The sequence below is a fragment of the Zea mays genome, chromosome 1 (genome assembly GCF_902167145.1).
Source record: "Zea mays cultivar B73 chromosome 1, Zm-B73-REFERENCE-NAM-5.0, whole genome shotgun sequence".
Lineage (NCBI taxonomy): Eukaryota > Viridiplantae > Streptophyta > Magnoliopsida > Poales > Poaceae > Zea > Zea mays.
In genome coordinates, this window is record NC_050096.1 from 11,187,833 (window position 1) to 11,212,150 (window position 24,318).

General features: G+C 40.9%; 3 protein-coding genes and 2 long non-coding RNA genes across 7 annotated transcripts; 2 read left to right on the top strand and 3 right to left on the bottom strand.

Moving 5' to 3' along the window:
• The first annotated feature begins 900 nt into the window (after window positions 1-900).
• Window positions 901-2,973, top strand: LOC118473382 (uncharacterized). The gene is made up of 2 exons (XR_004852741.1): window positions 901-1,989; window positions 2,140-2,973. It is a non-coding gene; the product is annotated as an uncharacterized lncRNA (long non-coding RNA).
• A 31-nt stretch (window positions 2,974-3,004) lies between these two features.
• On the bottom strand, window positions 3,005-5,090 carry LOC103631728 (protein ALP1-like). The gene is made up of 2 exons (XM_008652883.4): window positions 4,325-5,090; window positions 3,005-4,246 (listed from the first exon to the last, which is right to left on the bottom strand). Exons 1-2 carry the CDS (start codon window positions 4,570-4,572, stop codon window positions 3,205-3,207), a joined length of 1,290 nt encoding a protein of 429 aa, XP_008651105.3. The 5' UTR covers window positions 4,573-5,090; the 3' UTR covers window positions 3,005-3,204.
• Window positions 5,091-6,791: 1,701 nt separating this feature from the next.
• LOC100191875 (Solanesyl diphosphate synthase 2 chloroplastic) lies at window positions 6,792-10,951 on the top strand. 3 transcript variants are annotated; one of them, XM_008674786.4, is made up of 6 exons: window positions 6,792-7,179; window positions 7,266-7,402; window positions 8,720-8,847; window positions 8,939-9,042; window positions 9,698-9,825; window positions 9,914-10,951. In XM_008674786.4, exons 4-6 carry the CDS (start codon window positions 8,982-8,984, stop codon window positions 10,460-10,462), a joined length of 738 nt encoding a protein of 245 aa, XP_008673008.1. In that variant the 5' UTR covers window positions 6,792-7,179; window positions 7,266-7,402; window positions 8,720-8,847; window positions 8,939-8,981; the 3' UTR covers window positions 10,463-10,951. The 3 variants fall into 3 exon arrangements, with proteins under 3 accessions (XP_008673008.1, XP_008672980.1, NP_001347618.1); XM_008674758.3 differs by having other exon boundaries at window positions 6,793-7,126; NM_001360689.1 differs by having other exon boundaries at window positions 6,880-7,159; window positions 9,914-10,925.
• Window positions 10,952-11,546: 595 nt separating this feature from the next.
• Window positions 11,547-12,545, bottom strand: LOC103631729 (glutaredoxin-C1). Its single transcript, XM_008652890.3, has one exon. The coding sequence runs from the start codon at window positions 12,521-12,523 to the stop codon at window positions 11,930-11,932; it is 594 nt and encodes a 197-aa protein (XP_008651112.1). The 5' UTR covers window positions 12,524-12,545; the 3' UTR covers window positions 11,547-11,929.
• A 7,283-nt stretch (window positions 12,546-19,828) lies between these two features.
• Window positions 19,829-20,425, bottom strand: LOC103631730 (uncharacterized). The gene is made up of 3 exons (XR_555368.2): window positions 20,297-20,425; window positions 20,021-20,084; window positions 19,829-19,924 (listed from the first exon to the last, which is right to left on the bottom strand). It is a non-coding gene; the product is annotated as an uncharacterized lncRNA (long non-coding RNA).
• Between the last annotated feature and the right edge of the window lie 3,893 nt (window positions 20,426-24,318).

The following is a 24,318-nucleotide window of genomic DNA, read 5'->3' on the forward strand; positions in this document are numbered from 1 at the left end:
CCGTCCTCTAAATTTTAGAGGATGTGGCAGGCACTCTAAATGTGGAGGGCTCCGGGAGTGCGCTATCCGCGCTGTTCGTCCACCAGCCGCCGCCAGGAAACTTCCGCGCATTCCTACCCCGCGCTGGCGACTGCATCTTCCGGGGCCGAGCCCTCGATCCGGCGCGCTTCGCCGCCGGCATCGAGGCAGGAGGGCGAGAAGCGGCCGTGCGGAGGCGGGTCTGTCGGCGTAGAGCTCGCACCCCTTGGAACCGAGGCCGCGCGACCCACCGCAACCGAAGATCCAAGCCAGCTTCCCCCTGTTCGTCGCCGGAGAGTCGCCATCGGCAAAAGGCTTCGTCGTCCGCCGACTTCGTCGAAGGCAGCCGGCAAAAGGAAGAGAAGCTCCTTGCCGCCATCGTCTTCGTCTTCGATTTGGTCCACCGAGCCAGATCCGTGAAGAGCGAGGTACGAACTACACAAATCCTTTTTTGTTTAGTACTTAGTCATTACCGTATTGTATTGTTCGTATTCGGTGGTCTGGATTAGGGTTTGCGGGATGTTTAGGGTTTACGATCTTGAGCAATGTAAATAATGCGCTTCAATTTCATGCATCAATGGCTTATTGTTGTGCCCGGATGCTTAAATTTAGACCGGATTTGCGGGATCCATTTCGGGTTTGGGGGGGTTGTTCGTCCCCTATGGTTCGGTTCTGTCCAGATTCAAATTACTCAACATTAATTTTGTATGCGACCATGGAAACCTAATCTGCAAATTTATAACAGGTTCACATAGATGCAATTTATAACAGGTAACCTAATCTGCAAATTTGAACTGTGTACTCATAGTTTCGAATCCCTTCGATTGAGTAGTTTGTATAACCTACGTAAATTGTAGTCGGTGTTAACTAATTGCACACTGTGTTTGATGTAGCCATGGATTCGGAGAACGAAAAGCTCCGTAAAGCACTGGCTACTCTGCTCAGAGTTGTTCAAAAGCGTAGTTGTGACATCGTTGATGTCGTCAAATCAGCCTTCCAGCCTTTCAACTCACCTTTGGTCGACGAATTGAACCGAGCACTAGTTGAGATTGACGACCTCGCCAAGGATCTTGAAGACGTAGCAGTGCAAACTCAGTGGGAGGTAGAAAATATGGCTAAGAGTCAAGTGAAAGAACATCCACAACAAGAGGAAGCAGTAGAGGAGCTTCTCATACAAGATGGTTCAGAAGACGAGCTACTGATAGACGAAGAGTCACCAATTAACTATGAAGACCTTGTGGGCTACGACGATGGTCGTGACTACTCAACCGACGACACATATCCATACTAGTGTTCTAGGTTAAACTTCAGTACAAGTATTGTAGCATGTTTAGGTCTATGTTCAAGTGTACTTGTTGGTTGGTATGATCATGCTTTTGGGGGAGTTTAATGTTCTGGTCTATGTAAACTGAATCCGGTTCAGTTACTACAATAATTAATGTGTTTTGTTGGACTATGTTTGCCTTACTTTATACCATGTTACATGATGACTACATGCTCATTTATATCATGTTTGATCTGCCTGTATTGCATAGAATGGGGAGTGATTGGAACCAGGTGATGTCTCAATATGGAAGCTTCCTTAGCTAGATTGACGAGCAGCCTATCGGAACACAATATTCTGAATTTCCAGTTGATGGGCAACCCGAGGGCTCAAGAACACTAGCTGTTACTAAAAAGCCAACTCAAAGAACTAAGCTAGCAAACTTCACTGCTGAAGAGGACACAAGGGTATGCCATGCATGGCTTGCTGTTAGTTGCGATCCCATTATTAACACAGGCCAGAAACGTCAAGGATTTTGGAGTAGAATTACTCAAGCATACAACTCAAGACGAGGAACATTGCCAGAAAGGTCCACAAAATCTTTGATGAGTAGATGGGATACTATCAAAACACAGTGTTCCACTTTTGCTGGATACATGATGGCAGTCCTCCGACAGAATCCTAGTGGACTCAGTGACGCAGACAAGGTACATCTTTCATGTAACATTTTGACATCACTATTTAGAGGTTTGTTAGTAGGTTCCTGTTGTATAACCATTTGTTATATGTGGCAGACATCACTATTTAGAGGTTTGTTAGTAGGTTCCTGTTGTATAACCATTTGTTATATGTGGCAGACATCACTGGCAGCTTCTAGGTTTGCAGCAATTGAGAAGAAGCCTTTCCACTTTTTACACTGTTGGGCCATTCTTAAGGACCAACCAAAATGGATGGACAACCACATGGGTCAACAACAACAGCAAGCCAACGCTAATCCCACACATTCTAACACTGTCGATTTGGATGCAGAAGAATCTGTACCATCAAGCTTCACATCCAAGAGGCCCCTTGGTTGAGATTCTTCGAAGGAAAAGGCAAAGAGGACTAAATCTGTGGACACATCTTCATCAGATTCTGAGTTTATGACACGCATGGGTGATCTTTCTTTGGAGCGCCTGTCAGTGTACAAAACAGCTGTTACAACTGAGGAAAAGAAGTTGGATTCAATGAATAGAAATGAGAGGCAGAAATTGCTCCTTGAAAAGAAGAAGTTGAACCTAGAGAAATTAAGGCTTGAAAGGCAGAAACTAAAGGAGGACAAGGAAGAGGAGATAATGATCTTAAGCATGGATTTGAGCAAATGTAACCCTCTACTCCGCCAGTACTATGAAGCCAAGCAACAAGAGATACTGGCAAGGGTTACTGGGTCTACTTCATCTGGCCAGTGAAGGTTCCTTACTTAATATGTTTGTTTGTCATTTATGAATGAGGCGTACTCGGACTTGTTACTGTGAGCTTGCTGTCGTCAGACCCTAATCTGGTTTGTACCAGATTTTTTTAGGTCGTCTTTGAACTATATGTGTTGAACTATTTGTCAAGTTATTGTGTTGAACTATTTGTCATGGTTTGTACCTGAATGTTTTACTATATGTGTTGAACTATTTGGTTTCATGAACTGTGAGCTTGGTGCAGTTTTTGTTTAGCATTTGTACACACATGTGGTTGCATGACAGTAGTACTCCTTGTTATTGAATTGAAACAGCAGCATGAGACACTACGACACTTCGACACTAAGACACACAGTACACACACTTGATAAGAACAGACATGACACTAACACAGACAGTACAACAATGTAAAGTAAACAAAGACAGTTCGACAATAGATAAGAACAGCCATGACAGAACTTGTTTCATTGCGTCCTATGCAACTCCGGATCCATGTCGCGCCCAGTGATGGTGTATCAGATCTACCTGAAGCTGAGTATATTTGTTGCGGTCTTTCAGTTGGTTGTACCTTTGATTGACGAAGTCGTTGCGCTCTTCCATTGAACCTTGAGTTGTGTCTGCCAGCACTCCGATGTTTTCAAAGGTTGTGTTCAAAGACAATGGACCTTCGTCTTCTACTATCATGTTGTGCAATATTATGCATGTTTTCATGATGTCCCCAATGTGTTCAGGACTCCAACCGTATGCAGGTCCACGGACCACACCCCATCTCTTCTGGAGTACACCGAAAGCTCGTTCTATATCTTTTCGAGCAGACTCTTGAATTGTTGCAAAGTGTTGGGTTCTAACGTCGTAGGGGTTACGGATTGTCTTGACAAATGCGGGCCAGTCAGGGTAAATCCCGTCTGCTAGGTAATATCCCATATTGTACGTGTGACCATTCACAGTGAATGAAACCGGAGGTGTGTCGCCGCTCAGATGCCTTTCGAAAAGGTTTGAACGGTGAAGAACATTTATGTCGTTGCAACTACCTGGCAGACCAAAATATGCATGCCATATCCACAGGTCATACGACGCAACAGCTTCCAAGATCATGGTAGGATGTTTACCACGCCCTGTAAACATCCCCTTCCATGAACTTGGGCAGTTACGCCACTCCCAATGCATGCAATCAACACTACCAAGCATACCAGGAAACCCACGTGACTCGCCAACTTGGAGAAGGCGTGCGATATCTTCTGCATTTGGTGCACGGAGATAATACGGAGCAAACGCGGTTTGGACGGCCGTGCAAAAGTGTTTCAATGCCTCATGAGCAGTAGATTCCCCAATACGTACGTATTCGTCAACGGCATCAGCCGGAATACCGTAAGCAAGGATTCGAACAACAGCAACAACTTTCTGTAGAGCAGAAAGACCAATCTCACCCGCACAATTTGGACGCTGAATAAAATAAGGATCCACTTGTTGCACAACATCAACAAGGCGCTCAAAGACATGGCGACGCATGCGGAACCTACCATAGAATTCATGTGTCATAATAGGGGTCATGAAGTTTTGTACATGGTAAAAAGAATGTGTTAATTGTAAATACCTCCTACGAAATTGAGCATCCGTGTACACCGGGTTCGCTCCAAAGTAGTCCACTCGGATTCTTGCATCGCCGCTCATGTGATCACGATGAATCCTAACACGCCCTGGGATCGAACCACCATGACGACGCTCATTGCGCGCACGTCGCCTCCTATTGACCATGTGTCTCGCCAACTGCAACTCTTCTTCTTCCTCTTCCATTTCTTCCATCAAGCGCACAAGAAAATTGTTTTCTAAGTAGGGATTCATGGTTGTGGAGTTTGTAAAGGCAAGGTTGAGTGAAGTATGGAAGGCTCACTTGGTATTTATAGAGGAAGTACGCTTCGGATAGAAGCCATGCGCTTGTCGTGCAAGGGAAGCTAGACTATGGCTTCTCGAAGAAGAGTACTGGCTTACGGTGCAAGCTTGTCCATTCGAAAACATATTTTGACAACGATATTATACTATGTGGCGCGTTACCGACAACAATTACACAACAACAAAACAAGCAATGTAATTATTATTGATATTTCGAATTTATTGCTTTGAAAATTAATAAATACAATTTTTTTGTATCATTTATATAGTGTCAAATGAGAAGAAAACAAAGAAAAATGAAAAAGAAATGGAAAATGTGAATCTGTTAACACTGTAGCTTTAGGGGACGGAATTTAGAGGACGCTGCTGGAGACGGAGAATATATAGAGGACAGAATCTTTTTGAGTGTTTTGTAAAGGACAGAGAATATTCCTTTAGGGGACGAAATTTAGGGGACGCTGCTGGAGACAGTCTAAGGTCATACAACACTGAGGACTCCCTCGTCTAAAACTCTAACATGTAGTAGATTGGTTGTTTCACTTGTGTTTTGATTAGACTCGTGATAACTATGTGTAAAAAGGAAGAAATTGACTTGGTTACGGTCTCCATGATTTAATCAAGTCAATTCCGAATTTGTCGCGCAAAGGCAAAGTTAGATTATTATAGAAAACTATAAACGATGGAAATAAAATTCAGAATTAATGTCACTCGTCAAGTTGCAAATCATACGTTACTCAAATAATCATACAAAAAAAAGTGACACGCATGTACGTATGTGCATGTTGTGGCTTTAGATTTCTTTATCTCATAATTTATTTTAAGGAACTCTTTAAGGAGATGTTTGGTTCTCCTGACTAAAATTTAGTACGTATCTTATTGAATATTTCAATATCAATTACAAGTATTAAATATAGTCTAACTACACAATTAATTACATATAAGAAGACTAAACAATGAGACAAATTTATTAAGTTTAATTAGTTCATGATTCACTTATATAATACTACAACAAACATTTACTAACTAGGCTTAATTAGTTGTGTAATTAGACTATATTTAATAATTCTAACTAGCATTCAAACATCCAATGTTAGAGCAACTCCAGTAGTTCTCTAATAGACTTCCTAAATCAATAATTTAAGTAGTTAACACAAAAACTCATCTCCAACAGTTCTCTAAACGAACTTTCTAAATTTAACAACTTCTCATCTAACCTTATTTCCTCTCTACATTTGACAACTATTTAGCAACTCCCTAAACAAAAATATTTACTGCATTATGTAGATAATGAAGGTAATTGATGAAATTTGTGACTTTATTTTTTTTATGTGGATAGATACAAAACAAAACTACAACCTATATTTAGAGAACTATTGGAGAACTTACATTTTTTTACTCCCAAAGTTATTTAGCAACTTATTAAATGTGATTTAGAGAGCTAAAATTTACATAACTATTGGAGTTGCTCTTATGAAACTAAATTCTAGCCTCATGCACCCAAATGGATCCTAGGTTAGAGCATATCCATCCACTAGTTCCCAAAATAAGTCCCTAAAATCAATTCAGGGTGTTATTAACTAAAAATCATCCTCCAACCGTTCCTTAACGAGGTTCCTAAATATACCAACTTCTAATAGTCTATTTCACACACACACCATAAAATAATTTGTCCGCCACTGAGTGCGCATCCTATACAAGTGATGCACTTTGAATGATTTGAGCTGTGGAAAGAATGAATTCATCATCCTTGTTTAACAAGTTTGAAGATAATCCATCCAAAACATTAGAGGAAAATGACCAATCACGATTCATACAAAATTAAAATATTAATAAAGGGAAGAATATGATTATTGAACTTTATCTTATGAACAAAACTAATTTTAAATTTAAAGTTGCAAGTAATAACTAGAAAAACCGAGTTAGCATAATTTTAAAATATTTAACAATCTAAAAGTTAGAAATTATTGAAGATTATATATTTAGCAACTTGGTAAATTTAAGTTTATAAATTTTTCTTTAAAAACTAGTGGAGATACTCTGGGCTTCGTTCCCTTTCCGCTTCCAACGTGGACGCCGACGGATCCACGGCCCAGGCTGGCCCTATCCCGTTTGCGCCGATAAGGCGCGAGCGGACCATACAAAAGCCGCGGCCACCAACTCGGCCACGCAGCCAGCCAGGCACGGCTCCAGCAACGACACCCGAGTACGGAGTACCCGACCCGCCTGCCTGCCTCCTGCCTGCCTGTGGTCGCCTGTATCACAAGCTCCCAAAACCGCCGCGCACGCTGCCACCACCGGTACCCAACGAACATGGCGGCGGCGCCGTCCTCCCTCGCCTCCTCGTCGCATATCCCCCGCCGCGCCACAGCCACGGCCCCAGCACAGTCGCACTCGCCTCCGTTGCCGCAGCAGCTCCGCCCCGCCAGGTCCTTCAAACGCGGGGCGCTCGCGCAGCACGTCCGGTACAGCTTTGCCGGCAGGGAGGCATCGAGGCGGCGCACACCAGGTGCTTGCTTCGTGGTCTCATCCAGCCAGCCAGGTTCCTTGTCACTTCAGTTGGTACTATATAAGCTTTGCGTACTTCTAGCAGTGCGGGAGTGTTAGTGGCCGGCTGAGTCTGGGACTTTGGGTCTGTGACTGTGTAGGCCTTGCTGCCATCGATGTGCCGGCAGCGACTATTCCTGATGCCACGACGACAAGCGTCACTGAGCGGACTTCGGTTTCATCTCTTTTAGAGGTTGTATCGGAGGACTTGCTCAGCCTTAACAACAATCTGAAATCGGTAAGCTTCTTGGCTTCTCTGCTGAAAGGCTGCGGGTTTCCGTTCAGTTGACTCTTATAACTCCTCCGGGAAAAGATCATTCCTTCTCGCAGTATTTATATCAGTATATGTATGGCCAAGTACCTTTTCTTTTGCGTGTGTGCACGTGCATTTGATACAAAGCTGATAACTGAAATGAGTAATGCCAGTTATCAAAATGCTCACTTTCAAAGGATCATTGTGCTTGCAGTTCTATCAAACTTCTGGTCGTGGTTATCTAAAGATCACATTCAGCTGCAACAAATGTTATTTCTGCGTTTTGTTACTACTTGTGTAGTAAAAAAAAAGTTCTTCAAGTCCCTCGACCCAGCACTATTCATATGGAGTTAGGCTGTCTCCAGCAAATCACGTATATAGTCAGACAAAACACTGTTTTTACGCTTTATATTGCACTGTTTACATAGTGCGATGTGATAGGATGGATAAACTGCTGGAAATAACCTTAGAACAGACATTATCAACCATAACACCTTCTAAGGCAAGATTTTACAGGGGATTGAAACCAATGTTGTGAACATTCTGCAGGTGTACTATAGAGAATGCAGAGGAACAATCATGCAGTTATAGCCTTATAGGGATCACAGGCCTCTCCCTGTTTAAAAAAATACTGCCCTTTATATTACAGAAAATCACCTTGTTGTTTGTTCAATTCTCAATGGCGATGTGTGCAGCCAAATTCTCTCGGTTAAGGGTTAAAAGAAGCAGTTGGAGAGTTCATTACTCAATAAAGAAAGAAGAGAACGTAACTGCTGGTGGTTTTGTTTTTGTTTTTGTTTACTGTGCAAGGGATAAGAGTCAGATGTTGGATGAACTGATAATCATATAAAGTTATATGCTTTCATGTTCTTTTAGATATGTGACTTGTGAGCAACCTTTTACTGCTTGATTGGGTTCTTTTAGACAAGCTCCAAATGGAAGTTAACATCATTCATTTCAGGAATAAGTGTCATTCAGGGGTTTACTGCAGAGTGGATGGGAATCATTACAAGATGACTAAAAATTACATCAATAGATGCTTACCAAAGCTTCCATTTAAAAACATTCTATATTTGTTAATGTGTCGGCAAATAGGCAAATGGGATGCAAGGTTGTGCTTGTTGACAACTTTTTGGATCCTTGACTTCTTCCACTGTTGTAGTGTTTGTATTAAGTAAGACATCAAACTCCAGGGATATTTATCATTATAAAAAAATACATCATCATATGCATAGGGGAAACTGTACTTTTTATTGCTAGGATACCTATCTGCCACAGTAACAACTAACATAACTGCAATAGCTTGTTGGTGCAGAAAATCCAGTTTTGGTTTCTGCAGCTGAACAAATTTTTGGTGCTGGTGGAAAAAGATTAAGGCCAGCATTGGTTTTCCTGGTGTCTAGAGCAACTGCTGAATTAGCTGGTTTGTCGTAAGTTCTCTTAGTTATTCTGACCTTACCATTTCTAAGGGAATATATTGAAATACTTGACTTCAATTATTTTTATTCTGTTGCAATTTAGGGAGTTAACTGCAGAACATCGACGGTTGGCAGAGATAATCGAGATGATTCACACTGCGAGTTTAATACATGATGATGTCATAGATGATAGTGGGATGAGAAGAGGTACATGATGATATAATGCTATTATCTAATATGCCAAAAGTACTATCAATAAAACCATGTCATTTTGGGAATAGATGAATGTTATATTCTTCTTAGAAACATTTCTAGCTATAGAAACATGGATTACTACGAAAGGGCCTCTATCTGAGTTGGTTATACGGTCCGAGTAGTACTTCTCATGTCCTAAGTTTACCCCTTTGTAGGAGTGAATTTCAGACTGGGGGTTAAAAAATCCCCTCGTCTGAGAAATATTCTCTTAATACAATACTAGGGGTTGTCTTACCCCTGTAGGTCGAGTTTTTAGAAACATGGATTATTTGCTGCACTCTTTTTCAAGTGCTCTTTAGGGAACATTTGATTATTGTAATAACATAATATAAGTAGCACAGTTCCGTTTTCGTTTTCCTTCTTTTCTGAAAATTGGCCAGTAACTTTTAAATTGATTGAGATAGAGATGAGCATTCACTTCGGTTCTAAGTGTTGGGCCTAAAGCAGGCAGAGGTTAACCAGGCATCCCACCATCACAATAGGATATTGCTTGTTTTGAATGTAAGGCCACTCTCGTTTTTTTCACACGGGAGAGTGGGGGGTGGGGGTGGGGGGCTGGATCTCACAACTTGACCAGTTTATTCTAATGTAGAGCTAACTGTTTCAGGGAAGGAAACTATTCACCAACTATATGGTACACGTGTGGCTGTACTTGCTGGTGATTTTATGTTTGCACAATCTTCTTGGTTTCTTGCAAACCTAGAAAATATTGAAGTTATAAAATTGATCAGTCAGGTAATCCAGGACTTGAGGAAAACACTTATGTTCTGTTTAAGACAGTGCTACTTGATTTTCTTAACAGAAATGAAATTGGCTCTAACAGGTCATCAAGGACTTTGCAAGCGGCGAGATAAAACAAGCTTCCACTCTTTTTGATTGTGACATCACACTTGACGACTACCTTCTCAAGAGCTACTACAAGACTGCATCTTTGATTGCAGCCAGCACAAAATCAGCTTCCATATTCAGTGGCGTCAGCACCACTATTTGTGAAAAAATGTATGCATATGGCAGGAATCTTGGTCTATCCTTCCAGGTTGTCGATGACATCCTGGATTTCACCCAGTCAGCCGAACAACTTGGCAAACCAGCAGCAAGTGACTTGGCAAAGGGAAACCTGACTGCTCCAGTCATCTTCGCTTTGCAAAGTGAACCAGAGCTAAGGGAGATCATTGATTCTGAGTTCAGTGACACGGATTCGTTAGCTACTGCAATAGAGCTCGTTCATAGAAGTGGTGGGATACGGAGGGCACATGAGCTTGCAAGAGAGAAGGGTGACTTGGCAATCCAAAATCTGCAGTGCCTTCCAAGAAGTGACTTCAGAAGTGCCCTTGAGAAGATGGTGGAATACAATCTTGAGAGGATTGAGTAGTGGATTTTACTTGAATGCTCCATCAGGTACATATCTCCATTTGGGGTTTGGGGTAGTTCTCATATAGATCTTTATATTCAGCCCCTTTGGGAAGATACATTTCACTGAAAAATCAGATGAATCACACTATTTCATACAAATTCTGGGGATAGCCTTTGAGCAGGCCACTACTATCAAGTTGATTTTGTAACAGCTTGTGCAGAATCATAAGAAACCCTAGGACTTGACCGCAGCCCCTTGCGCCTACATGTATCCGAGCATTCTACTTGGCAGTTCTTGTAAATAATAGAACCATACAGTAACTTAGCATTCTTTTTTGTTTTGCAATCTGAGCATGCTTACAAGCAACAAAGTGTGTGCTATATTTGTACGGATCTACGTGCACCTAACATCATGCACTTGTACAATTGCTTTGCACTATTATGTACTATTTCCGATTTAACAGTAATACGGATTTAACAGTAATAATACCGTTCATTTTCTACATAAGATTTAACCGTTTGTTCTATTTTAAAAGCTGATAAGCATGTGACTACCATTTATTTTGTTGTGACTTTTGTTGTTTTTATTAATGGTGGCACTTTAAGAACGGCTTAAATTTTTATATATCTGCACGGAATTTTTAAACAAATCCAGTGGTCAAACTTTGTGTCGAAAGTCAACGGTATCAAATACAGTACATCAAAAGACCCTACATGGACACACCTATGCCACAGGCTTCTTGTGGGAAAGGTTCTGAGAAGAACTAGGTGCATCAAAGGAACAGCAGAACGCTGTTCTCTGTCGTCGTACCTTCCTGGAGAAAAATCCGTGTAGTCTGTCTATCTGATTCTGATGATCGCGTTCGCCGATTGGAATTTCAGACTCGAATGCTTGGCTGGACCGCTGGACGCGCTTGCAACGTGCAAGCTTCCAGAATTGTGGAAACACCACAATAGCTGTTACATTCATGAAGTATGATTTCTTCTCAGAACCTTTCCCACAAGAAGCCTGTGGCATAGGTGTGTCCATGTAGGGTCTTTTAATAAAATTTTCGCAATTTAGAATTTCAGTCTTGTTAGTTGTCACAATTTAGAGAACTCGCTAGTCGCTATTAAGAATTTGACAATATTTTCCACATAAGACTTTTGACCAAGTCCATGTTTGGTTTCAGAGGATACTCAGGATCGATCTAGGCACCAAAAATATGTCAGGAAGTCAAACAAACTGATTTGTTTTTTTTTTTTGGATTTTGTCTCTCCACACATAATCTTGGTATTCCAGACTGCGTAGATAACGGGAGAAGAACAGATTCTTTTATCTGTGGACAACCAAACGCTCCCTAAAATCAAAACATTTGGTTTGATTCAGACGGAAGACCCTGATAAAAAGCACGGGAGTGCATCTGTGCATGTGCATCGAAAGAAACATGTTATTCTCCGTGTATCAGGTGACTCACAGAGCAGCTGGCACTGCACTGCACTTGCACTACACCCAGAGTGCGCCCGCGTTGCGTAGCATTGTGTCGAGATTGCCGCTGAGGTGGAGCGACATGACCTTGTCGGTGGAGCCGACGAGCCTGCCCCCGATGAACACTGCCGGCACCGCAGGGCTGCGGCCCAGCAGCCTCGCTAGTGCCTTCTCCATCTCCTTTCCCCAGCTGGGGTCCTCGTCTAGCTCCACCACCGTTGGGTTCACCCCGAGCTCGCGGAACAGACGCGTCACCGTGTGGCACATGCAGCATGAGCTCGCGCTGAAGATCACCACCGCACGCTGAGAAGCCAGCTTCGTCACCCGGTCCATTATTGTGTACTTACTGATCAAGCAGATTACCACTTCTTCGCGGGAAGAGGAATAGCTAGAAGAGCTTCGTGTAAGATGCTTCAAGTAGCGGTGCTTGCTTTGCCCAGAATTAGTGAAGTGAGGCTGGTTTATATAGCCATTGGAAAGAGACAGTTTCCAAGCTATCTGACCGGCCAGGCCAATGGTGTCTGGATAATGGCCAAGCTTCTTTCTTGCGACACCACGCGTCGGTTTAGTGTGGAATATGGAACATTTGGATGGCAACAGCAGGTCGTCCATGCATGTTGATAAGGTTCGGGGCTCCTGCTTTTTGTAGTTCTCTGCTATCTAATTCGTTAAGTCAGAAGGGAGAGAGAATGTGAGATGGATGGGGTTGGGGGTTGGGAGAGAGAGAGAGAGAGAGAGAGAGAGAGAGAGAGAGAGAGAGGTGTCATCTATGTTCTGCTTAGCTATAGACATGTGAGTCAGCCATAGAAGATTCAAGAAAATTGCAGGTAGCATTGTAGCAACGGGTACAGCTATATATGGGACAGGAATAGAGACGTAACTATAAGACGCTGAAACTGGTCACAGCAATTGTGAAATACAATACATTTGCAATATTACTGTACCCATTTTCAACACTAAAATTCCAAAAGATTGAGTGTGATGACGACGAAATTGCAAGAACCACGGAGGTCAAGTTTTCCGTAGTGAGTAAAATACGGACGCTGTGCAATTTGGGTCCTTGAAACCCCGGGTCCTGTAACTTAGTTACGGCAAAGCGTGTGGTTGTGGTCGATGGCCAAGTAATAAATTAGTAAAATATGGTAACGTCGCGAAGCATGTGGCTGGGTGCCTAGTCCGTGGGGATGGCAACGAGATTTCCTCGTCGGATAATGGCTCCCCAAGTAAATTGACTAACTTGGATAAATATTACTGGACACCTTGAACTCTACTTCTACGATGATGATCTCAGCCTCGAGCATAGATATCGTAAATGTCGTCAACAACAATTTGAGAAAGATAAGGCAATTATTAAACAATTGGTTGAAATACTTAAGGGAAATCCATACTCTGAGCACCTTAGGAGTATGGGGCACGTTGATAACATTGAAGACTACCACATCGCCTTGAACCTTGACCAAACGCTGAACCAGAAGTTATATAATTCACCCATTACTTCGGAGGTAGCTGCAATTTGGATTGAGGGGAGTGAACGTCGAGGTCAATTCAGTAATAGTGTTATGCTACATGGGAAGGATAGGTCAAGCCACGGCATCCGTTCATATCATGGATGCTATGATGCACTATCATATCCATTGTTCTTCCCTAAAGGTGAACTTGGATGGCATGCCAATATTCCTAAGTCCAATGTTTCCATGGACGAAGTAGACGCGTACCGCGATCAACATAGGAGAAGTGATGCAAACAATGATGATACAGGTTAGTTCTTTCTTTGTAATTCTTATATAATCTTTTGTTAAATATGTTTTTAGCAACACTAATTAATAAACCTTGCTGTTGCAGAACGACCTAGCCATCTATGCGTGTCTGTACGTGACTATTACTGCTACAGATTCCAAATTCGTCCAAGTATATTCAATCCAATACTTCATGGGAAGCGGCTTTTCCAACAGTTCGCGGTTGACACCTACATCAAGATTGAGAGCTCTCGTTTGGATTTCATACGTAAAAACCAAGACAGATTAAGGGCGGATCTATACAAGGGTTTGGTAGATAGCTTGCATGAAGGCGAGAACAGAGCAGACAAAATTGGAAAGCGAACCGTGCTGTCTACATCATTTATCGGTGGTCCTCGTGACATGAGACGTCGGTATATGGATGCTATGGCCCTTGTGCGGAAGTTTGGGAAGCCAGACATATTCCTCACTATGACGTGCAACCCCAATTGGGATGAAATAACCAGAGAGCTTCTCCCTATGCAGTCACCACAGGATCGTCCGGACCTTGTTGTTCGCATATTCCGTGCAAAACTAGAGGAACTGAAGAAGAGATTGACTAAGCATCATATTCTTGGAAAAATCCGAGCTTATGTCTATGTCGTGGAGTTCCAGAAGCGAGGTTTGCCTCATGTCCATTTCCTACTCATCATGCAGAGAAAGTACAAGCTAACTTGTCCTGATCAGTATGATCACCTTATCTCCGCTGAGATCCCTGACAAGAAGAAGTACCCTGAACTATACAAGATGGTTATCAAGCATATGATGCATGGACCGTGCGGGTTGCTAAATCCTAAATGCCCATGCACTAAGGGCCATGCTTCATGCAAAAACCATTATCCTAGAGCTTTTAGCAATGCAACGTCTCAAGGAAAGGATTCATATCCTATTTATAGGCGTCGTGATGATGGGCGTAAGGAAACGATTCGAGGTTGTGAATTGGACAACAGATGGGTCGTCCCTTACAACCCTTACCTCTTCCGGCTCTTCAACTGTCACATCAATGTTGAGGCGTGCGGGAGCATCAAGGCTGTCAAATACTTGTTCAAATACATATACAAAGGCCACGATCGTGCGTCTGTGGCTGTGACAGACGCAAACAAGGCTGATGGTGACGTTGATGAGATCAAGCAGTATAGAGATGCTAGGTGGGTGACCCCTCCAGAAGCCCTTTGGAGGATATTCAGCTTTGATCTAAGTCAAAACTCTCCACCAGTGATGCAACTACAGCTCCATCTTGAAAACATGCATATGGTGTCATTTCACGAGCGTGCTAAAGTAAATCATGTTGTCCAACGTCCAGGTGCCGATAGGTCAATGCTTACGGCATATTTTGAGGCAAATAGGCTACATGAAGAGGCTCAGGGCATCCTTTACCGTGATTTTCCTGAGTGGTACACTTTGCAGCAGGGCAAGGTGTGGCAAAGGAGGAAACGAAACACGGGTGGACAGGTTGGTAGAATAGTCTCTGCTCATCCAGCTGAGGGGGAGCGCTTTTATCTTCGACTTCTCTTAAACCATGTGACGGGTGCTACCTCCTATGCGGATCTAAGGACAGTAGATGGTGACACACTACCAACTTTTCGTGAGGCAGCACAAAGGAGGGGACTGCTTGAAGCAGACGACACAATAGATGAGTGTCTCAACGAAGCCGCTATTTACCAAATGCCGTCAGCACTACGAAGGTTGTTTGCAACAATACTGGTATACTGCGAGCCGAACGATGTGGCAGAATTATGGCAGAGACACCTTGACTCAATGTCAGAGGACTATCACCGTAGTACTTAAAGCAAAATCCATGTGCAGCAGATGGTCTTGATTGACATTAGAAACATTTTGCAGTCAATGGGTAAAGACATAAAGACATTCCCTCTCCCTGCTATCATTGATAGATATGACGATTTACATGGTACTGATAGAGAGATTTATGAGGAGGAAAGTATAGTGCCGACGACAGAAGACGTTGCTCTGAAAGAAACCCTAAACGAGGAGCAGAGGTCTGCTTATGATAAGATCCTATCTGTCGTTGACACCAATAACGGTGGAGTGTTCTTTGTGGATGGGCCTGGTGGGACTGGAAAGACCTATCTGTATAAGGCATTGCTTGCAGCACTACGCAGTCAGGACAAGATTGCAGTTGCAACAGCTACATCTGGTGTTGCGGCTTCTATATTGCCTGGGGGGAGGACTGCCCATTCGCGCTTCAAGATACCACTTACTATTGATGATGGTGTTGTATGTAGCTTCACGAAACAAAGCGGGACAGCAAAGTTGCTACAAAAAGCATCGCTCATTATCTGGGACGAGGCATCAATGACTAAGAGACAAGCAATTGAGGCGCTAGACAATAGCATGCGTGATATAATGGGACAGTCTAGGTTGCCCTTTGGTGGGAAGACTGTTGTGTTCGGGGGTGATTTCAGACAAGTACTTCCTGTTGTACGCAAGGGGTCAAGGGCTCAGATAGTTGCTGCCTCTCTACGGAGTTCTTACCTCTGGGAATCCATGTGCCACCTAAAGCTTTTTCAAAACATGAGGGCACAGAGCGACCCATGGTTTGCAGAATATTTGTTGCGCGTCGGTGGTGGAACTGAGGAAGCGAACAACGATGGTGATGTTCGTCTTCCAGATGAGGTATGTGTGCCATATACTGGTAATGACCGCGACCTTGATAGACTGATAGATGACATTTACCCCAATCTAAATGAAAACATGTCTAACACAAGCTACATCACTTCAAGAGCAATATTGTCTACACGGAATGACTGGGTGGATATGATAAATATGAGGATGATTGATCGTTTCCAAGGGGAGCAGATGATGTACCATAGTTTTGACACCGCGGTGGATGATCCTAATAACTATTACCCATCAGAGTTTCTAAACACGCTGACTCCTAATGGACTACCCCCGCACGTTCTGAAGCTCAAAGTTGGATGCCCAATCATGTTGCTTAGGAATATAGACCCTGCTAATGGACTTTGCAATGGCACGAGGTTGGTGGTTCGTGGTTTCCAAAAAAACAGTATTGATGCTGAAATTGTCCTTGGCCAACATGCTGGAATGCGAATTTTCTTGCCTCGTATACCCCTGTGCCCCTCTGATGATGAGATGTTCCCTTTCCAGTTTAAAAGGAAGCAGTTTCCGATAAGACTAAGTTTTGCCATGACAGTTAACAAGGCCCAGGGCCAGACGATTCCTAATGTTGGTGTGTACTTGCCGGAACCAGTGTTCTCTCATGGTCAACTTTATGTTGCTCTATCAAGGGCCACCGCTCGATCGAAAGTGAAGATACTTGCCATTCCAGTCCACGATGAGAAGAAGAAGAAGGGGGTTGAAAGGAACTCAGCGATAAATGGCGCAACATACACAAAGAATATCGTTTATAAGGAGGTCCTTACGCCGTAACTGACATTGATGAATGAATGGCAATTAACAACTTGTAATGCACTTAATTATTTTGGTTTTTAGGTGAAGATGTATTTTTGCCTTTTATTTCTCTATTTTGGCTCCTTTTTAGCTTCCTATTGTTTAGTGGTCATTTGGTTGATACAACAAAGAAAGCAGATGAGCATTGAATAGATGTTATTGAATAGACACATTCGAATTTGAAACTGCACATTTGAATTTGAAATGATCTGACAAGCAAGTTGTGATTTCCATCTATCTTAATGATCACCTAAATAACATATTATAAAACTCAGACTGAATTACATCTTCCTTTTCTCCCCAGTTTCCAGGTGTAACCTTGAGCTATTGTTACGGTCGGGAACATTTATAGGCGCTCGTAACAGGGGCTAATTAGGCAAAAGGAGGGGTATTTGGGATCAATCAGGAAGGTCTGGTTCAGCAATAAACAAGCAATTACAGCCAATCCCATTTTCACCTCCTTTCTCTGTTATCTCATGGAGACTAGGGAGTTGTTTAGTTTGATGGATTTTTTCAGTTTCCTGTGTTTCTGGCCTCCCTGAGGAGGCCTTGTAATCTGTCCAGATCTCTTTGATCTGGATTTATCTCTTCTTCTTAATATATTGAGGCGCAGTTCTCCTGCGTTTTCCCAAAAAAAAAATCTCTGTTATCTCATCTCCCTGCTATCTACCTTGCCACCATCCACCACGGGCAGGAAACCGGTGGCCAGCGAGCTCCCACATCTACATCCTCAGGGACGTGACAGCTGTACTATGATGCTACATCACGGACAGACTATTCGAAGTTAAACAACCACCTTGGTCCGCCTTTGTTTTTATTTCAAGTACATGCCATCAGTGGAACAAAGAAAGTTTTGAAGGGGAAAAATATTCATAATGGTCTACTACTGTACCACATGATGTAGTTTTACAGATTGTGAACTGAAATAGTACTAATTATTATGCCACTAAACCTATAGATTGTTTATTAAGAAATAGAAAATCTTGCAGCATTTGAATCTCTCAATCTCATAATATATGGGTGCCATGCAAAATGAAATAGGAGTGTTTACCTCCAATGTGGTTTTGCCAATGGTGATATCTCAACTGGGTAGTCAAGGACAAATGTTGGTTGTACAATAGTGTAGATTCAACAAATGTTTCAAAAACCTGGTATAAGATGTAAAACTTTTAAATGAGATTCATGACAACGTGAAAATTAACTAAACTAATCATGTTTCAATCAACTGAAGGAAACGTAGAACGTGATATATAATATACTAAGGTACAATAATATCTCGCAGTTCAAAATTTTGAGTAGATAGTACAAAATTACTGGACTTTCAATGCAATAGATCCGACTAAGACATAAAATAGAGTTAAATTCAAGCAAGAATTTTCCTTGGCTGTCCATATAACGAAGGGTGGTTATCTCCCTCTCAAGAACCAATGGCTAGAATCCTTGTAATTTTTTGTGTTGTTTCTTTGCTTTCCTGTTTCCTAATATTGTACTATGAACCCAGGGAACTTTTTGTCTGTTCCTAATAATAGAGCAGGAAAGGGAATCTTTGTCCTTTGTTTTTCTCAGCTATGTCTTTTTTTCTTTTCCAATTTGTATTTTGGTCTGTCATTTTGGATCACTGCAGAGGGGGTAAAAAACATTATTTGAATCCATGTGGAAATGCTTGTGCATTGCACTGAGAAAGAATGATGTGGCATTTTTTCAGTTTTACTTAGATGCTGAAAACCTGAAACCTTCGAGTGATTATTTGCTTCATGTTGTAGTATGGCTGTTGGCCTGTTGCTGCCCATGTCCATTGGCGTATCACGTATGGCTGTTTGCTTTGTTGAAAGCCTGAACCTGAAGCCATGTCCATGGGCGTGTAGTTATTATATATATGAAGGTTGATCGGTTCGTATAGCTCTAGACGATCAGGATGTCCGATTGACCGATCAGAGCCCGGTTAATCGGGCTAGTCGCCGACAAATCGTGATTAGTCAGTTGATCGCCCCTCTGGCGATCAGGAGCGATCAGCCAATCTGAAAACATTGGTTTGAGCCTAGGAAGCTGCAACTCTATAATACAGGTCTCGAGCAGCCCAAAATGCACAGAACTGGGATTCACAGTTTGAATGAAAGTGACAGAGTTCACAACAAAGCTATATATAACTAGAAAACCAAAGCAACCTATAATTTGGGACAGGGAGTGGTAGTAGTAAAAAAACTAAAAAATATATGTAGAAGGCACATACTCTCTGGCCATGGCAACTAAGAAAATCTCCTGCATGGTCTGCTTTCAAGTGAGATAGAGCAGACTTGAGTATAGAAACAACAGTCAACAGATATGGCTTAGCACTTGGAAACACAACATGACTAAAGCTGCTCCTCACAAAGCCACAGGTAAAAAAAAGGCCTTCCCAGATGTAAACAGCTTCATAGGCTATCTCCAACAGATCTCCTATTATATCTTCTATCTTATCACCTATTTCAAACTTCTCTCCGTAAACAGTATTAAACATTGTCATCTATAATACCGTGTCCCCTAATTTACAAGCTCTACTGGAGACAGTCTAAGAAGCTTTAACTGCTAGAGTAGTTATGCAGTGATGCTAAAGGTTAAGAGAAGGGCATACAATTGTTATATTTTCATTTCTCGTTGTTCAGTTTCTATAATCTTGAGAGCAGATTGAGGAGTGTTGCACCGGTCGTCCAGTCACATATATGTCAGAACAAAATATACAAACAAATAATACCATATTCTCAGGTTTCTCTTGTATAACATAAAACAAGCATGCCCCATTTTTACAAAGTTGGAACCATATATGAATACTCTGCCAACCAGAGTAAAGAGAACTCAGTAATAGTACATGCAATTTCAGTTCAAGAAAACAACCTATTATATAAATAAACAACAAAGCACAACTAACTTGGAGCAGCATTATTCTTCAACTTCCTTCTTTATTTCTTCCATGAGTTCATCAGCTATGCTTCCTGTGAAGCAAAAGTGTTCATAATATTGTCAGTAAGCAAGTTATAAGTCAAATGAACAAATCATTTCCATTGTCATGGCATAATAAAGATTGTCTTGGCATGGGGAATGTGCCGCCTTCAGCCTGAATTTGGTACCCAGACATGCGCTAGGATCTAGAAGAAACAACTATTCAGGAAATGAAATGTATGGCTGAAACCTTTGTGGTTCAAACCTGCGTGGACGGGCAATTTACCATACAACAAGTCAAATCAGATGCAGTGTGTGCAGTACTGCAGTAACTATTACTACTTCAACATGTAGTCCTTTAGCTTTTCTTCTGTCTACATGGTTTGCTGCTCCAGTTCCTATCTTTAGAAGATCTCTGAAGTAAGAGGAAGAAAAAAAGGTAAAACTTACTAATTATGTTATTGGCAGCACCACAACCTGTCCTGAGGATGCATATGCCATAATTAGATGATGCTCCAGTTCCTATCTTTAGAAGATCTCTGAAGTAAGAGGAAGAAAAAAGGTAAAACTTACTAATTATGTTATTGGCAGCACCGCAACCTGTCCTGAGGATGCATATGCCATAATTAGATGATGCTCCAGTTCCTATCTTTAGAAGATCTCTGAAGTAAGAGGAAGAAAAAAGGTAAAGCTTACTAATTATGTTATTGGCAGCACCGCAACCTGTCCTGAGGATGCATATGCCATAATTAGATGATGCACAAATGTTTATTAACATGCCAATGGGTGAATATAGTGACAACAGACCAGACTACATAAGGGTTTGGACACATGAGCTTAGCACATGCATGCCAGAAAAGGCTGAGAGAGAATGGGGCTGCGTGATTAGGAAATGGCCAAATGCACGTGAAGCATGGGATGCTGTTGCATGTGGGCTGCTATAGACATTTTTCACATGGTTTTTAGTTATTTGTTTGACTAAAGGAACCTCAGAGGCTCATATCAGCAAATATAGGCAATTGTTTTTCTGTCCCTAGATGGAAGTGCAACTGTAATTTTGCCCCTCAAAATTCGACTTTGTGATTTCGGTCCTCTTTTTTTGAAAACGAAAAAACAAGTCCGTCCCTGCTTCAGTTAGATGACAGTAACGGTGTGAAATAGGACATACAAAGACAAACTTACCCTTCAGTCGTAATTGTGATTTATCCCTGCTTTTTCAAAGGAGGGGCAGAATCACAATTACGACCGAAGGGTTAATTTATCTTTGTATGTCCTATTTCACACCATTATTGTGTGTGCGTTGCAACGGGGACCTATAATATCACGATAATTATGTATTCATAGGTTTATGCCCGTGCGGTGCTATGAGTAAACACATGAAATCGTTATCTATGTGGTACCGCAAATCAAACAAAGTATAAACCTATTTTCCCTCTTGTTATTTTGTTTGTTTCAATGCAATAATATTGATGAGCAACATCTTTTTTGGATCTACCATTTAGCGCAAGCAAACAAGATCTTTGTTTGCTGCTATCTCTTTTTTCTAAACTCCAAGTTACATGTTTGCTGCTATCTTTTTTTTCTAAACTCCAAGTTACATGTTTGCTGCTAAATTCTGAGACCTTTAAATTGATAGTGACTTTGTTTGTTGCTAAATTCTGATACCTCTAAATTCAGTCATAATAATACAACAATATATTGTTCATATTATTTTAGCATTTTTATAAGGAGCAATGTTGTATCTTTGCAATAATGCCATGATATACATCCTATAAGATCAATGGCATCGGGTATCAAAATAGGATGGTGGCAGGCCTGTGTCCCTTTCCTCCGTAAGTTTATACAAGTTCACTTGTCACATCTATATGAATGAAGAACTTAAGCTAAAGTTCGTGTTTTATTTAGTTTCGTGCTATTTGACGATGTACTTTATATACTTAAAATACTTTTGTCAATAAAATTATGTTTGACACTTTCAATCTGATGGGTACAGACCAAATCACAATGGATATAGTGGTGGAGGAAGGAAATGCCGATGTTGGCAATACTGTTGAACCATCGTATGAGGTTGTGGCTAGAAGTGGTTGTTCAGCACAATTGTCAACTAATGACACTAATGAACATGAATTGGGTAAGTGCTATTATCAATTACAAAAAAACTAAGGTCTGCATATTAAATATTTTTTTGACACTTAATTTTTCTCTTGTGCGCCATAGATATAGAGAGCGAGGATAGTAAGGTCAGTGTTGGTAATGCTGCAAAACAATCACACGATGTTGTGGGAGTAGGCATTGACTGTATTTTCAATCATGTAAAAGTGTCAACTGAAGCCGATCTTGGGACACAACCGGGTAGGCTCTCTTATCTACACTCCTAAATGTAAATATTGTCTTATGAGTACTCCTAAAAATGCTTTTGTCAAGAGACTTATGTTTCATTCACTCCTCATACAGATGTGATACACCTGACATCTTTGGATGTTCCAAATGAATCAAGTCAAATAAGTTCTGATGCGGATATGGTAGAGCAGAACAAACAAGATGCTTTGGACACACTTATTAGAATATCACAACATAAGAAACCAAAGAAATTGAATGTAGCTCGAGTTGTCTCTGAAGGTAATTTTTTGTTCTTGTCTTATTGCATCTTATTGGTTTTCGCATATATCATTTGCTTATTAAGTATAATATTTTTCATTGTATAGATTATAAGTGCACCCCAGAAGATGTTCAGCTTATTGAATACATTAAAACATTACCGGGGAAACAAGTTGTGGTGGACATCGACAGCGCATGGTTAAATAAAAATGATATGGAATGTCTTTTTCATGGTGACATCCAAGTGTCTGGCGAAGTAAGTACATCTGTATGTCCATATTATATACAATAATATAAAGTATATATATTTATAATTATCATATTATACAATATGGTATACATATTTAAAGCTAGCATGTATATTTGATCTGTTAATTGTATTCTTTTGGTGTACAGGCCCTCAGTGCATATATACACTGTATTAGGGATGAAGAGCATTTACTTCATAGAGAAGGTGGAAAGGTCTTCTTGGAGAACACATTCATTTCCAGTCTGCTTAAGCGTGATGGCGACCCTAAGATGCTCTTAAATTGTAAGGAAGACACAATTGAAAAAAGGGTGGACAACTATTTACAGTCTGACATGGTTGACCTAAAACTCATCTCATTTTTAATATATGTAATATATTGGTGCACAATATTTACAAATTAATGTTAATGTATGTTCTATGAAGGTGTTCATTCCAATGAATATAGAAAATTTTCACTGGTACCTGGCAGTTCTGAATGCAAAAAAATGAGGTACATGTACTCGATTCTATGGGACAACAAATAACGGATCGCCGAGACCTTTATACTACAGTGAGTAATCATTTCTTTTATATTATGATTATTTCATCATTACATTATTTGTTATCTATAAATCTTGATATGTTTTATATATACACATAGTTAAAAGGTATAGAAAGACAGATTAAACTTGCAGCAGAACATAAAGAGCTTTACCAAGGCAAGTGGTCGAACCTTGATGTTGCATCATGGCCAGTTATAGAGAAGATCACAACACAAATGCAAACGGATGGGCAAAATTCATGTGACCACAACTCTACAAAATTGGTTATATTTATTTTCATATATACATAGAAACTCACCTGATCTGTTAAATTTCATATTAGGGTATCTTGCGGGCTATGGATGATAAACTATATGGAATACTGGACAGGATCCTCCCTATCTGATAACGTAACTCAGGTAGAGGACGTATATTTATTTATAGGAACAATGTTTCTTTTTTCTAATTTATATACTTGCAGGATGATATAACAATGTTTAGGTTTAAGTTACCTGCAATATTATGACCACAATGTGGATGAAGATGGAGAGAGTTCAAGTGATGTTCAAATAATCGATACTCCATGTGAGTTATCTAAATCGTCAAATACATCACATCAGATTGAACCATATATATCTCCATATGTTCTGCCTGCTAAAGTAACATCAACAAACACGCAAGAACTGATGTTTGTATTATGCACATATATCATGGGGATAGACAACGCCAAATATTTAAAGTAAGTTAATTCTCATTTAATATAGTATATGCATGGTAAATATTCAACACATATGTTCTTGCTTTAACTATAAAAACAATTGTTCATTGAATAGGAAACATTGGATTCAGAGCACTAAACCTTATCCAATTTCTTTAAGTCTTCAAAAACTTAAAGATATATTGGATGTAAATAAGCCG